Raw genomic sequence first — 16,135 nt, 5'->3', positions numbered from 1 at the left:
AAAAACGGTGTTGGATCTAGCCCTGATCTCTTGACTGGGTGAGAGTATTCTGTTTAATTCAGAGACTCTGTCCCTCACCACCCCTTGTTGTAAATAAATCAGTTTCTGGAGCACTTGTGTATTTCCACAAAAGCATCCCATATTAGATACTTAAGAGGGCCCAGAGATAATGTTAATTGACAAAGTGTCCACAATTCAATGCAAATGAACCAGTGACAGGGTAAGAGAAAATTGGACCATATTAACTCTGAAACGAAAGTGAAAATCAAGAACACCTCATGATTGAGAAACAACTAGGCTATCTTTTCCATTGTCTTTAGCAGAAAAATGGCAAACCTAACAATTGTCTACCAATTCTCCATCCCCAACCTTTGAATGCTAATACTAGTTAGTAAGGCACTATCTATAGTAATATATTGGAGGATCCGAAATGGCTGAATGATTGGGACATTGCAAAGCAGCCAACATAAATAAATAACAATAAGAATAACAGAGATTCTTTGACACTGGCTAGTTAATTGTTAATAATTATTTATTATGTTTTTACTTATAGAGCGCACATGCCCTGACAGGCACCTACGCACTGTACAATCCAATACAAAGTACAGTAAACACAGCAGTTAAGAAATTGTACGAAAGGAACAAAATATAATACAGAGGAGATTAAAATAATGTAAAATACAGCAGCTATTAAAACTATCTTTCCAGTAATTGATCTAGGGATACAAGGAAAGTGATGAGAGATTGGTCTATTAATAATGCAGATGGAATCTCAGATTCAGGTGCTGCCTGTATCTCACAAAGGGTTGGTCCTACTAAGGCTTAAGGGGCAGTATGTCACCTCTGACAAGTCATCATCCAAAAGGGTGAATTGCTTCCTTTGAGGGGGATGGTGTGGTGAGTAATCACCACGTGTGAGTAAATAGCAACATGCAAAGTTTCCAACCACTGTGGATAGACATAGAAGTACACTCCATTGTTTGGGCCAATTAGGAAGGGCGTTAAGGTTGAATTGTGAAGTACTTTGAACAGTAATATGGATTATAATATTGGACCAGCAAAGTGAAGGGATGCCACTTCTGAAAAGTGTAAATCAATGACAAGTGGAAATAAGGGCAACTTGTGGTGTGTGTCTAAGCCTGTGTTTGTGGAGAACTTAAGGGGCATATTTACAAGTTAAGTGACGGAGCGTGGTGTTAGCCTCCTTGGCTTAATGTCACGGTCCGTCACTTTAGAAACGCAGGGCTGCACCATATACGTAAGAATATGGTGCAGCCCTGCATTTCCCACTGCGCTGGTGCTAAATCTAGCTGCTTATCGCCAACCCTAATGCAAGAGGGTGTGCATTGCAGGGGAAGATTGTTTACGTGCAGGAAGTTGACCCTTTTGGTGTTGGCCTTTTGCTGTTTCTATGTGTGCTGCACAACGCAGCACACATGAAAACAGTTTGTGTAACACAACTGGTGCTAATGTAAAGCGCCCTGATACCTGATACCTTCTGGTCAAGGTTGCGCCATATAAATCTAAAAAATAAAAACGAGGACAAAATAAGCATTTCTCTGTGTTGCGCCCTGTTAAGACCAGGTTTTCCCTTGTCTTAATGTTGGTCCTGCCCGATATGTGCGCTTCCCTTGTAAATGTAGGGCAGCATCAAAGCCAATGGGTGTTGCTGTGGAACGCACACAGCAACACCCATTGCCCTCCCATTTCATGCTAAGTGTAGCGTGAAAGGGTGCTTTATTTACAAGGCAGCGTTAAGCCACCTTAAGTGGCTTGATGCTGCCTTGTAAATAAGGCGAAGCCCCTATCGCCACCACAACATCCTGAAGAGTGACATTGTGGTGGCAATAGAAATATGCCCCAAAGAGTCACTCATAAAGCATTAGGGAGAATTATGAGTTGTATTAAGGGCTACTAGTGAATTGTTTGAACCAATAATGAATGGAAATGGGGACACACAAGAAAGGTTTGTGTCTGTGGTCAGGATCAAGCTAGACCGCTCAAGAAGGATCTTGGGCCAACAACAAGTTGAATAATGATGCTCTTATGAAGAGTGGATGCCAATGTGATTTATAGACCTTTGAGTGGGTGATAGCCAACAATAAGAAGCCATGGGGAGTTCACAAGTGAGTCAATGCTGAAGTTAGCCCGCGGTCTCTTCCAAAGATTGTGGACCAACGATGTGGACAAGGGTAACCTCTTCTAAAGGCTGCCAGTCAAAGCATATGTGACAACAAGAAGAAAGCAGCATTTTTTCCAACAGCTGTTACTGAAAGGAAAGATGTGAAGGGTCTTAGCTACTGATGAAGAGGGCCAAATCCTTGCTGTGAAGTTTGTGATAAAAGTCTCTGTACTAATGAAGGGCCTCATTCATGAAAAAGCTTAAGCAGAACTTTTGTGTGCAAACAAATCCGATGGATAGGTTTGGAGAACTCATTCAAGCAGACACGCGTGGACCAACTGTCTCATATTAGTGCTAACGCAAGTCAAACACATGCAACAAATGTTCTCAGCCTCACAATATTTAGTTTCAACTGAAGACACACAAATTACATTTTTCCATATGTTCATTTTCTCAACACAGAGTAAACGACTTCTAATTCGATTAAACATATTACTTAAAATGTCTAACAGGATTCACGGTTTATACATATTAAAATCATTAGAGTAAAAAAGAGATTTTTTTTTGGTCTTGCTATTCTATCCTTGCCCTATAAATATCTCAAGATATATTCCTATGTAGAAACACAATGGTTAGGTGGTCCAGCCGCTCCGGACTGGGTCCTTCCTCTTGACATGCGTGTTCTCGCCACTCTCTGATCTAATCCAGCATCTTCTCTGCTTTTCTGCCTTCTTTCTTCTTTCTTTTAGATTCTGAAAAACCAATAAAATGTACTTGTTAATATATTCATGACTCTACTTTTAGAAAATCACATTTAATAATTACCACAATGAACAGCGGCATGTGGTATTTACTTTAAGACAAAAAGTCAAGGAACAGGTGGCACCTAACAAGATCCCTGCTCATATATGGCTCTCTTCATAATCTAAGATTATGGAGACATCCTCCTGCTACCACACATTGCGCATGCTCTACAGAATCTTCAGATGGATCGCAACCAACACCAGAAAAAGGTCACTCAGTCCCTCGTCACCAGCTGCCTCGACTACAGGATGCCCTCTATGCCGGCATTTCCTCCCAGCTTCTCAGAAGACTCCAGACCATACAGAACTGTGGCAGGTGGTATTTACTTTAAGACAAAAAGTCAAGGTACAGGTGGCACCAAACAAGATCCCTGCCCATATATGGATGTCTTCATAACCTAAGAATATGGAGACCAGACAATGATATGTCTCTACGTTTCGCCCTTCTACATCACTGACGCACATAAACGTATCTCCAAGTCTGCAGCGACATGGCAGGGACACCCCTCTATACTATAAAATAAAATGACCCCACACCAGGTTAGACGAATAGAACTTTCTTTAATGAATAAAATAGACCAAAACAACAAAAATCCAATCAGTAGAACCAGAGATGTTCAAGTTTAAAGAATTTAGTGAAAGTATCACCAAAAAGCACAAAGTGCCAACTGTGGATATCTGGTTGCACCGCTCCAGGACAAAGTCACACGTTTAGGCTGACTGCGATGGAGCGCGAGACAGCTGCAGGGACCCAACTAGGCCCACTCAACAAAGAACCCTAAATCCTGGTTTGCAGAGCGTTGCAAGGATCAGCATCAATGATTTGTCATGCAGCCGAAGCATTGGTTCTGAGATGTGGTGAGACTGCAGTGCGAGGTCCTGCACTATTGTCATGTATCCTGTCAATGAGGGCTTACAAAGGAGAGTCCAGCATCAAGGATGCGCAACACAGAACAGGTGATGCATCGGTTCCAAGGAACTGCGAGGCAGAGGCTGGCTTCATCACGAGGCTGCCTTCGACAAGGGATGTGAGGGCATGCCGCAATCCATGGTGTAGCGGCGATGCTTCGGTTATGCTTGAGTTTGTGCTGGGCAGCAGAGGAGATGTCTCATTTCTGTTGGATCCACAGAGGATGGCAGAGTATCTGAAGCCCAATTCCAAGGGTACAGGACGGGGTGGACCCACTTGGAAGGGTAAATTCACACATGACAGAGCCAGGTGCATATGCAAGGTTGTTAGGAACCAATTGTGTCCCCAAGGCTTTAGATCAGGATACCAGTCAACTAGTCTGTGGAGTCACTCTGGGGTTCTGGTCCTGTCCTTCTCACCCAGGCAAGAGGACAACAGGCAGCAGGTCGGCACAGCAGGCCAGTCTTTCAGAGCAGCTGTCCAGCAGAGTTGCAGTCCTTTCAGCAGTACAGAAGTCCTTCTTCCTGGCAAAGAATCCACAGGTCCAGAAATGTACTGAAAAGATAGTGTTTGAGGTCCAGTAATTATACCCAATGTGCCCTCGAAGTGGGAGAAGCTTCGAGAGACAGGCCTTTGAAGTGCACAGGTGCCCTGCATTCCTGGCCGTAGCTCCAGATTGACTACAGGGAGTATGTAGCCTTTGTGTGGAGACAACCTATTCAAGTGTAGGTATGGCTGGGCCCAGCTCCTCTCGCCCATCCTGCCAGTGATGTCCCACCGAGGCACACCTCAGCACCCGATTGTGTGTGGTTATCTAGAAGTTAATGCACAAAGCCCAACTGTCTACTGCTCCCTGTCATATGTCTTAGAGACAGGCTGCAGACACCAAATTGCTATGGGCAGAAAATACCAACTTTCTAAAAGTGGCATTTTCAAACTTGTAATTTAGAATCCGACTTCACCATAAGTTAGGACTTTTCATTACAATTCCAAAGTGCCAACCATGAACTGGTTCCCTGCTCCTATTTGGAAATTACAGCCTATTAAATATAATAAGGTAACTCCAATGCCATCCTATGATAGAGATGACCTTGCAGTGGTCAAAAACAAATGTAAAACTTAAAAGTACATGTCCTACTTTTTAAATACAATGCACCCTGCCCTCTGGGCTGTCCAGGCCCTACCGAAGGGAGGATATATATGTATTCAAAAAGAATATTTGGGCCTGGAAAAGGTGCCAGGTTGAAATGGCAGTTTCAAACTGCACACACACACAGGCTACAATGGCAGGCCTGAGGCATTTATTAGTGCTACTTAAGTGGGTGGTACAATCAGTGCAGCAAGCCCATCATTAGCAGTTAATGTACAGGCCCTGGGCACAGGTTGTGCCACTTTACTAGGGACTGACAAATAAATCAAATATGGCAATTGGGTAGCCAATTCTGCCATGTTTTAGGGAGAGAGCACAGGCACTTAGAACTGGTTAGCAGTGGTAAACGTGTGCAGATTCCTAATGCCAGCAAAATAGATGTAAGCAAATGGGAGGGTTGAAGGCAAAATGTTTTGGGGGGAAACTACATCAAGGATGCCAGATCTAATGCTCTGCATGCCACGGACACTTGCACTGTGACTGTGTGAGAGAAACATGCACTGATGTTGTAATACTGCACTTGCTCTATGTGCCAGGGAAGCTTGCACTGTTACTGTTTGCATTGCCCTCTGTGTAAGGAGAACATGCACTAATGATATTATCCTGCACTTGCTCTGTGTGCCAGGGAAGCTCACACTGTTACTATTTGCTTTCCTCTGTGTGAGGGAAACATGCACTGCTGTGGTTACACTGCACTTGGTTACGTGCCAGAGAAGCTTGCACTGTTACTGTTTGCATTGCCCTATGTGTCAGGGAACATGCACTGCTGTTGTAATCAGTGGTGTAGCTTCAGAGGGAAAGGGTGTTGGGGTGTAACACCTTCCCCCCAAACAAAGGCATTCTTTGCTTGAAAGTAGGGTCTAGGGGCTCTTAGTCGGTCTTCTATGACTGTTGTTTTTTTTTTGTTGTCTTCGTTTAACTAAAAGGTTTAAACTTGTTAATATTATTTGTTTTTAACAGGACCTTAGACAGGGTCCCACCTGATGCAAATCAATATTGAACCTGATTCTCATGGGAACAAGGCATCCCAAACCTTGGTCCTCTCTCCACACTTCTGAATACTTTTTTTAGATGGGAAATTTACACCCCCGAATCTCAATGACAAAGCTACGTCCCTGGTTGTAATACAGAATTTGTTCTGCATGCCAAGGAAGCTTGTACTGTTACTGTTTGCATTGCCTTGTGTGTAAGGGAAACATACATTGCTGTTGTAATTCTGCACTTGCTCTGTGTGAAGCTGGGTTGCTGGGATGCTCAGTGTGCCAGGGAAGCTTGCACTACTGTCACTCATGCAGCATCTGTTCTTTGTTGAAAAAGGTTCATATACCTCAAGAGCTGGTGCTGTACCAGCTTTTTCTGTAAAAGTGCAGAATTCACTGTTGATGCTCGTGCTGCACTTGAACTATGTGTGTAAGGGAAACATGCACTGTTGCAACTGTCCACATGTAAGGCAATTGTGTGTCCTCCATGCTCATACTGCACCTGTTCACTGTGTGTAAGAGAAGCTTCAACTGCCTGCTGTCTTTCACGCCCGTAGATCAGGCCAGCTTCAGTATGAGAAGCATCCAGAGAAGAGGTGTAGAGAGGGTAACAGTGGCAGTACAAGATCTCTGTGTACTTCAATACTATTGAATCTTGTACTCACGTTTCCCACACTTCACTTTTTCTGTGTGTGTGATGGAAGCTTGCACTTCTGCTGCTCATGCTTCACCATCTTGTTCTCATGTTGCCCACACTTCACTTGTTCAATGCATGTGATGAAAGCTTGCACTTCTGCTGCTGCTCATGATTCACTATCTTGTACTCACGATTGCCCACAGTTCACTTGTTCTATGCATGTGCTGGAAGCTTGCACTTCTGCTGCTGCTCATGATTCACCATCTTGTACTCACGATTGCCCACACTTCCCTTGTTCTATGCATGTGATGGAAGCTTGCACATCTGCTGCTGTTCATGATTCACCATCTTGTTCTCATGTTGCCCACACTTCACTTGTTCTATGCATGTGATGGAAGATTGCACTTCTGCTGCTGCTCATGATTCACCATCTTGTACTCACGATTGCCCACACTTCACTTGTTCTATGCATGTGATGGAAGCTTGCACTTCTGCTGCTCATGATTCACCAACTTGTACTCATGATTGCCCACAATTCACTTGTTCTATGCATGTGATGGAAGCTTGCACTTCTGCTGCTGTTCATGATTCACCATCTTGTTCTCATGTTGCCCACACTTCACTTGTTCTATTCATGTGATGGAAGCTTGCACTTCTGCTGCTGCTCATGATTCACCATCTTGTACTCACGATTGCCCACACTTCACTTGTTCTATGCATGTGATGGAAGCTTGCACTTCTGCTGCTCATGATTCACCAACTTGTACTCATGATTGCCCACAATTCACTTGTTCTATGCATGTGATGGAAGCTTGCACTTCTTCGGGTCATGATTCACCATCTTGTACTCACGAATGCCCACACTTCACTTGTTCTATGCATGTGATGGAAGCTTGCACTTCTTCGGGTCATGATTCACCATCTTGTACTCACGAATGCCCACAATTCACTTGTTCTATGCATGTGATGGAAGCTTGCACTTCTTCGGGTCATGACTCACCATCTTGTACTCACGATTGCCCACACTTCACTTGTTCTATGCATGTGATGGAAGCTTGCACTTCTGCTGCTCATGATTCACCAACTTGTACTCATGATTGCCCACAATTCACTTGTTCTATGCATGTGATGGAAGCTTGCACTTCTTCGGGTCATGATTCACCATCTTGTACTCACGAATGCCCACACTTCACTTGTTCTATGCATGTAATGGAAGCTTACACTGCTGCTGCTCCGGCTTCACTTGAACTGTTGGTGGATTAGCCTAAATCTGATGCCTCATTCCACAGACAAACCTCACAGCTCCCCACCCTAGATGTCAACATAAGATTTATTGCAGGACTACCCAGTGTCAGAAACAAAATGACGCATAGTGATGTGTTTACTGTTTTATTGCACTGCAGAAATTGCAGCTTATGTGTGAGTTCATTAGTTAAATGTGGAATATACTAGCAGCATCTATGTTTTTCACTGGCCAAATATAATTTAAAAAACGAATATGAGACTAAATACACTTAAAAATTGAAAGAAAATATATATCTGTTACAGAACATGCATATATACCATAAAGAAGCTAAATCAGTAATCTGAAAGTCACGGATGAAAATGACCCCTTGGAAGGAAATGTCCTTCTAAGAGTGGGTTTTCCTAGGATGGAAAGGAGTTCTAAAAGATTGGATGCAAGATTTATGACGATCGAAGGAAAACGGAATGACTCCTGTAGAATTGGGCATGTTTTCTACAGGACTTTAAATCTGTCTTCTCTTAGCCCTGTATGGACTTATGGATTCTGGTGGAATGTGCCTGTCGTTAGGATGGAAATTAATCAGAATAATTTTAGTTCTTCTAGGAAGGGACAATCGATTCTGGCTGTACGCCTTTGCTGTCTCTCTACTTCTCTTTTATGCCCTCGAGAAGTGGGCACTCAGACAGGCCCTTCGGGCAGTTTGATGATGCTATTACCTCTGAAAGGCACTTTTGAAAAGAAAATGTAAATGAAGCATTGGGAAAAACGAGGTAGCAGGAGTGTTTGAAATCACATGATCACATGCTGGTGATACTTGCATCAGTCCTCACTGTGAACCATTGCATTATTATTATTATTCATTTGTAAAGCGCAAAGATCACCTGGAAGGCATCTTGGCGCTACCAGCGATCATCAGTAAGACCAAGGCTATTGCTAAAGGGGAATGATTAATATTATTCTTTTGTCAGAGATGGACTCCAGGCTGATTTGTTAAGGAAATAGCCACATTTGATGCTCTTCCTAAAGCTAAGTACATTTATTTTTTCTCTCTGGGAGATGGGGAGCTTATTCCAAAATTGTACTGCCTTGACTTGAAAGGCTCCCTCTTTAAGCCTAGTTTTGTTAAACCTGGGTACACAAACAAGATGAGTTAAAGCCGATCTCATTGATCTACAAGCAGTGGATATTTGAGAGAAGATCGAAAGACAGGTGACGTGGACCCCACCGGGTCACCTCTATCTTCAATCTTCGGCCATGTCTGAACTGGGGTGGCTGAATGAGCTAAAGAATGGTGATGGATTAAACCCAGATCAGTTGACTGGGGGTGAGTGTTTGATTTGCTCAAACGCTCCGTCCATCATCCCCTTCTGTATCGCTTTGTTCGCCCTAAGTTGGCAGGGTATGCTCAGACGTGAGTCCCTTGCTCACTTGGCCACTGGATTCAAGATAGCCTGGCTGATGAGGATTATGAATCCGAAACTGGTCCCAGGATGCTTTTGTCCGGTCCAGGAAAGACATGGCTTGGCAGTTCGGGCTGGACTGTTCCCATGAGGCACAGGGTCAGACTGATTTGCACATGGCCATGTCTGAACTGGGGTGGCTGAGTGAGCTAAAGAATGGTGATGGATTAAACGTAGATCAGTTGACTGGGGGTGAGTGTTTGATTTGCTCAAACGCTCCGTCCATCATCCCCTTTTGTATCGCTTTGTTCGCCCTAAATTGGCAGGGTATGCTCAGACGTGAGTCCCTTGCTCACTTGGCCACTGGATTCAAGCTAGCCTGGCTGATGAGGATTATGAATACGAAACCGGTCCAGGATGCTTGTTTCCGGGCCAGGGAAGACATGGCTTGGCAGTTCGGGCTGGACTGTTCCCATGAGGCACAGGGTCAGACTGATTTGCATATGGCCATGTCTGAACTGGGGTGGCTGAGTGAGCTAAAGAATGGTGCTGGATTAAACCCAGATCAGTTGACTGGGGGTGAGTGTTTGATTTGCTCAAACGCTCCATCCATCATCCCCTTTTCTATCGTCTTGTGTGTTAAGAGACTTTAGAAATTTCAAGAGACCTGGACACTCTAACCATGTCACAACTGGACATCCCAGAAATTGGCTTCAATACATACATGCACACACTACACCTATTGTGTTGAGGGATTGGTCTACAATGAACACTATTCCAAACTTGTTCATCCTCCTCCTGCTGCACTTATTTGTCTAAAAGACCAGGCCAATAGAGCTAGTCTCTTAGTGCAGTACTGCAAAGAAAACAGTTTTTTTCACGTGGCATCCTTAGTTTACCTTCGGTAGCGCTGCTTGAGTAGCAAGCAGTGGCGTAGCTAGATTGCCATGGACCCTGGTGCAATCAAAGTAATTGGAGTGGCGTAGCTACGTTGACACCGCCCTGGTGCAATCAAAGTAACTGGAGTGGCGTAGCTAGGTTGCCATGGACCCTGGTGCAATCAAAGTAACTGGAGTGGCGTAGCTAGGGTGCCATGGGCCCTGGTGCAATCAAAGTAACTGGAGTGGAGTAGCTAGGGTGCCATGGGCCCTGGTGCAATCAAAGTAACTGGAGTGGCGTAGCTAGGTTGCCATGGGCCCTGGTGCAATCAAAGTAACTGGAGTGGCGTAGCTACGTTGCCACAGGCCCTGGTGCAATCAAAGTAACTGGAGTAGCGTAGCTACGTTGACACTAGCCCTGGTGCAATCAAAGTAACTGGAGTGGCGTAGCTATGTTGCCATGGGCTCTGGTGAAAGCAAAGTAACTGGGCCCCTTCACTAGGGTGACGTCTCAGGCTGTCAGCTTCCCCCCAACATTCCTCAACCTCCTTCAACAGTCTGCATCTGTCATATCAAAACTCACTACCATTCTCATACACACACTATTGCATTTCCATTCCATGCACTGCATTTATGCAACTCAAAGCCATAACCCTAATAAGAATTAGAAAATCCAATATGTTTGGCCCTTGTAAAGTGCATGCGCACAGATATAACATGCAACGACCCCACACCCGCACTCCAGCCCTCACATTGGCACACCTCATGCTGCACTCACATAGGCATACGTGTCACTCTTCACTCACACAGACACAACTAAACCACTTACCCTGTGTTCACAAGAGATAATGTTAATCCTGCATTCACGCGGGCACATCCCTCACATTGCACTCAGAAAACATGGTGGCGATCTTCTACTGACCCAACCACACTGCTCACACACAGATACACAGTTCACTTGGAAGGAGCAGATTTGGCACAGGAGGCACAGGAGGTGGTGGAACACGAGACACAGGTAGAGTGTGTGGTGCATCAGTCCACTATTGTAATTCAAAGCTCTTGAAGTAAGCTACACTGAAGCCTGGTTGTCCATTGGGGTAATCTAATCCTCCATAAACCACATTGGATCAGCACTGTAGATTATGTTTGTCTGATCTTTGCAGACTTTTGAGGGAAGAGTCTTGGCATCAAAAAAGGCCAACTTGCCATCTAAAACCAATGTAGTGAATTTTAAGTGCTAAAATAAATAAAGAAATACATTGAGAAAAAAACAAAAGAAAAAATATGCTAACTAAATGAGGGAGGAACCCAAAGAAGATAGGTCTATGAAAACGTGGTTAAAGCTAGACCCTTATTAGGCATACAACATGAAAATTGCCTCAACCACTCTTACTTGAACGAAAAAACGTTTTCAGGTTAGAAAAATATTTATTACATCCCAACCAGGCATGCTTATTCAATGTCTATATGTGTGTGATATTTATTTCCTGTTATGTATTAATTTCTTTGTAGGATGTTGTATGTTTAAATATCATTTTGACATTGTTTGTTTTTATGTGTATCAAACCATTTGTATATAAATTGAATGTACAGTCCGTATTTTTGTCTATTGATGTTAAAATATATTTCTAAAATCTAAAAATAATTGGCATTGAATAAGCATGCCTGGTTGGGATGTAATAAATATTTTTCTAACCTGAAAACGTTTTTTCGTTCAAGTAAGAGTGGTTGAGGCAATTTTCATGTTGTAAACTAAATGAGGGAGGCATGTGCATCAATAAACAAATAAAAAAATAAAGCTTTGCCTAGGTGTGGCATCTTGAAGCAGAAAAAATGACAGAGTATGCGGAATACTGTTTTAAGCTAGTGGCATGGTCTTGAAGTTTACAGCAGTGATGCCTGGTACACTGCATAAGAAAGCTGTGTTCTGGTAGCAATGGCAGCGGAGCTGCTCTTACTCATTACTCAATGTAGAAGTGGAGAAGTGTGGCTCACGGTGTAGAGCAGGCAGACCCGGAAGCTGAGGTCAGACCCGGGACCAGGGTTCAATTCCCGACGCGGCAGGGTCTTGAGCTCAAATGTCCACGGACTCGATAATTCTCGCTTCGGTGCCTGCTCTAATCATGGGTTCTCACTCTGCAACTCTGGGCATTAAGCTTGCTTAATCTTCACAACGGCCCCCCTGCGGCGGGATGCCTGGCTTTCACCTTGGGGAAGCCCTGTAGGGGCTATCTCACAGGGAAAAGCCAGGACGGGTTCCCAAGGCAAGCGCCGGGAAACCTCCGGGTAGCTGTGCGCTCAATAAATGCAATAATAATAATAATAATAATAATGAGCACTAGTCTGCAGTTGATGGTGAGCAGCTGGAGATGAACTAAAGAAAATACCTCATGAGGTGGGACTCCGCTGGATGCAGAGCAAAACAAATAAGCAAACAAAATACTGTTACTCAGACTACCTGACATTCTAAAGATCAGCGGTTGTCTACTTGACAGTACCAAAAATCTACAACAAGGCCAATGAAGACGGGATCATCCATTGCCCAATTAAATGTACGCTGTTCTGAAGGGCTGAACCAAAACATGAATCGCACTCTGATGAATAACTGAAGTGGGCTTATCCAAAGTCCAGTTTCTCAAAACAAGATTATGTATTATTTTTGAGAAAACATGAGGTTGGTGAGACAGCTAAAACAGTCTTGTGGTCAGACCTAAAACACACAGTAATAGATAGAGCATAGGGAGCAGGACTGCAACAGGTTCTTAGCTCACCTGTATAAGGCACACAACACTAGTCAAGAGTATCACAATCTTCCCTGAAAGACATAGAACAAGTGTGGTACTGCAGGGCAAGTTCAAGTTTGCTTCATTGACACGGAACAAGTGTTGTACAGCAGTACTAGTGCAAGCTTCCTTTATAGACATGGAACAGGTGTGGTACTGTAGCGCCAGCCTGTCCATGATTCCTTCAAAGATATGCAACAGTGTACGTTTTCAGCAAAGACATGGAACACGTGTTGTACTGCAGTGCCAACCTGTGTAAACTTGCTTCAAAGACATGGAACAAGTGTGCTATTGCAGGGCCAGTCCGTGCAAGCTTCACTGAAAGACACTGTAGGGCCAATGCAAGCTTCATTCAAGCAGGGCCAGTGCAAGCTTCCTTCAAAGACATGGAACAAGTGTGGTACTCAAGGCCAGTTTAAGCTTCCTTTAAAGACATGGAAAAATGGTGGAACTTCAGTGCCAGTCAGTGCAAGCATCCTTCAAAGTCATGGAAAAAAGTATGGTACTGCAATGCTAGCCAGTACAAGCTTCCTTCAAAGACATGGAACAAGTGTGGTACTGAAGTGCCAGCCTGTTCAAGCTTCCTTCAAAGACACAGAACAAGTGTGGGACTGCAAGGCCAGTGCATGTTTCCTTCAAAGAGACTTTTATGTTGCTGCAGAACCAGTCAGTAAAAACTTCCCTCAAAGACATGGAACAAGTGTGGCACTGCAGGTCTGGTACAAGCTTCCTTCAAATACATGCGACAGTGGTGTCACTGACGCGCCAACCTGCGACAGTGGTGGCACTGCAGCGCCAACCAGTGCAATCTTCCTTCAAATACATTGAACAAGTATGGTACTGCAGGGCCAGCCAGTGCAAGATCCCTTCAAAGAAATGGAACATATGTGGTATTTCTGGGCCAGTACAAGCTTCCTTTAAAGACATGAAATGAGTGTGGCACTGGACAACACCATTTAACACCTCTCTCGGATACAACAAACAAGCAGCATTTTAAATTTAGTACAAGTGTTAGGAAGAGCACTGGTGTTAATGAGTTCAAGCTTGACGTACATGCATAGGAAAATATGCACACACTAAACAGGTACAGTACCATGCAAGAGTGCACACTTACCTCACACCCAGAACGCATACCAATTTGGTCAGAAACAATGCAAGCTTCCTTTGCATGCACAGAATATGGACAGCATCTGTAGAAGCAGTCCAAACCTGTGTGCAAACATACACAATGTGCAGCAATTTGCAGCAGTGTAAGTTCCCCTTACACGCAGCACAGGTGCAAGATGGTCATCAGCAGTGCAAGCTAAGATATCCTCACTTAAAAAAGAGGTATGACACTGGCAGCAGCATCTAAGCCTTTTTCAAGTGCCGAATAGCCAGAGTAAAGTACAGAGGTGGGTGAGTTGCTGAAGGCCAGAGTCAGATTCTAGGCTCTGGTTCAGCTTACGGTCCTCCTAAACCGTCGAGCCCAACATGAGCTGAGCTCTCCCTGCTACCCGCACTCTAACCTTAAGCACTAAGATTGAAAGACATAGCACTAGACTCTGATGTCAAATAGGAACAAAAGAGGATACCAATTTAGTGGCTGGATTACACAATATGTGACAAAAGAACTGGGATTCTGGCTTTGCCACTTGACCAATTTGTGTGAATTATTTTATGTTATCTGCCTCCTGTATATTATTGTGGAAGAGAAAACCTTGGAATATGTGGGTATGTGTGCTGTACTAAAATCTCTCTTGTCTTTGACCTAATGGACTAAAGTTTTGCTCCATGTAAAATAAGAAAATAGCCCAAATATAAGGTGCACATGACAACTCACTTGCCTCTTAATTCAATAAAATCATTGCTGTCAGAGTATGGAGTATGGGCATGAATGTTTCTATCACTTTTAATAAATGCCTCTCAATGTATAGTCATGTCAAAGAAATGTATATATTTGAAATTTGAAGACACTTGATCATATTTGTACTTATTATTTGTTGCATGATTTCCATGCCAGATGTTCTTGTGGCCCAGCTCGGTGCGACCTCTAAGAGCCAAGACAGATCCTTAACTCTGCTCTCTCTTTTAATTTGTTGGCTCATCTACCTCTACAACAGTATTGTGTATAACAGCTACTTGAGTTCCACCTCTCTCGGTATCTCTCTCTGAGAATCAACATCTTGTTTTCGAAGATTCTGTCTGGTTTTCACAGGTCTCAGGAGGATAACTGTTCCTACTTTTTGTTATAATAGGCAATAATTGAGCATTAGTGGCCCCTAGAAGTTGTTTAAAGTTACCTGTGCATAAACTGAAACAAACAGCACTCACATAATTCATTTTGCTAGTCCAGGACTCTGTACTAAGTAAGTCTATTTTCTTTTACGAACTGCCATTGTCTTTCCTCCACCCATCAGGTAAACATTATGATTACTGTGGCAGTCCTGTCTTTATAAGTCACCCGGACGCATGGGGATAACCTCAACTTTGATTTCTCCTGGCGTCATGCATTCAGGATGAATAGCGAGCATGTGCATCACTCAGCCCTTCAGTGTGCCCAATGAGGCCATCTCAGTGCCCCAACGCGTGCTTCAGTAGATTCTGCTGCTCGGAGCCTGATTCCTGCAGCTGAGGGTGCTGGGGCTCTTGTAGTTGGCCCCTCCTACCTCTGGGCCCCAGTGCTGGGGCTCTTGTAGTTGGCCCCTCCTACCTCTGGGCCCCAGTGCTGGGCAGTTGTCGTTTGCCGCTCCTACCCCTGGGCACCAGTGCTGGGGCTTTAGTAGTTGGCCCCCTCTCACCTCTGGGCCCCGGTGCTGTGACTGTTGTAGTTGGCCCTCCCAACTCTGGGCCCGGTTCTGCGGCTGTTGTAGTTGGCCCTCCCAAACTCTGGACCATGGTGCTGTCACTGTTGTAGTTGGCCCCCTCCTACCTCTGGGCCCCGGTGCTGGGACTAATGTAGTTGGCCCCTCCCAACTCTGGCCCCGGTGCTGGGGCTGTTTTTGTTGGGCCCCCTCCCACTTCTGGGCCCCGGTGTCGGGGCTGTTGCAGTTGGGCCCCCTCCCAACTCTAGGCCCCGGTGCTGGGACTGTTGTAGTTGGCCCTCCCACCTCTGGGCCCCGGTGTGGGCGCTGTTTTTGTTGGGCCCCCTCCCACCTCTGAGCCCAGGTGCTGGGGCTGTTGTAGTTGGCCCCCTCCTACCTCTGTGCTCCGGTGCTGGGGCTGTTGTATTTGGGCCCTTCTACCT

General features: G+C 44.5%; 1 protein-coding gene across 1 annotated transcript in view; it reads right to left on the bottom strand.

Moving 5' to 3' along the window:
* Nucleotides 1–514: 514 nt before the first annotated feature.
* The window catches only part of PTN (pleiotrophin), a 266,890-nt gene continuing 251,269 nt past the window's right edge, over nt 515–16,135 (bottom strand). The window contains exon 5 of the mRNA XM_086952975.1: nt 515–2,874. Within this exon, the coding sequence (XP_086809101.1) occupies nt 2,822–2,874 (53 nt within the window). The 3' untranslated portion in view covers nt 515–2,821. The remainder of the gene's footprint in view (nt 2,875–16,135) is intronic.

The sequence above is a fragment of the Lissotriton vulgaris genome, chromosome 1_2, assembly GCF_964263255.1.
Source record: "Lissotriton vulgaris chromosome 1_2, aLisVul1.2, whole genome shotgun sequence".
NCBI lineage: Eukaryota > Metazoa > Chordata > Amphibia > Caudata > Salamandridae > Lissotriton > Lissotriton vulgaris.
The sequence above is the reverse complement of the archived record's forward strand: the minus strand, read 5'-3'. Positions and strand labels throughout refer to the sequence as shown.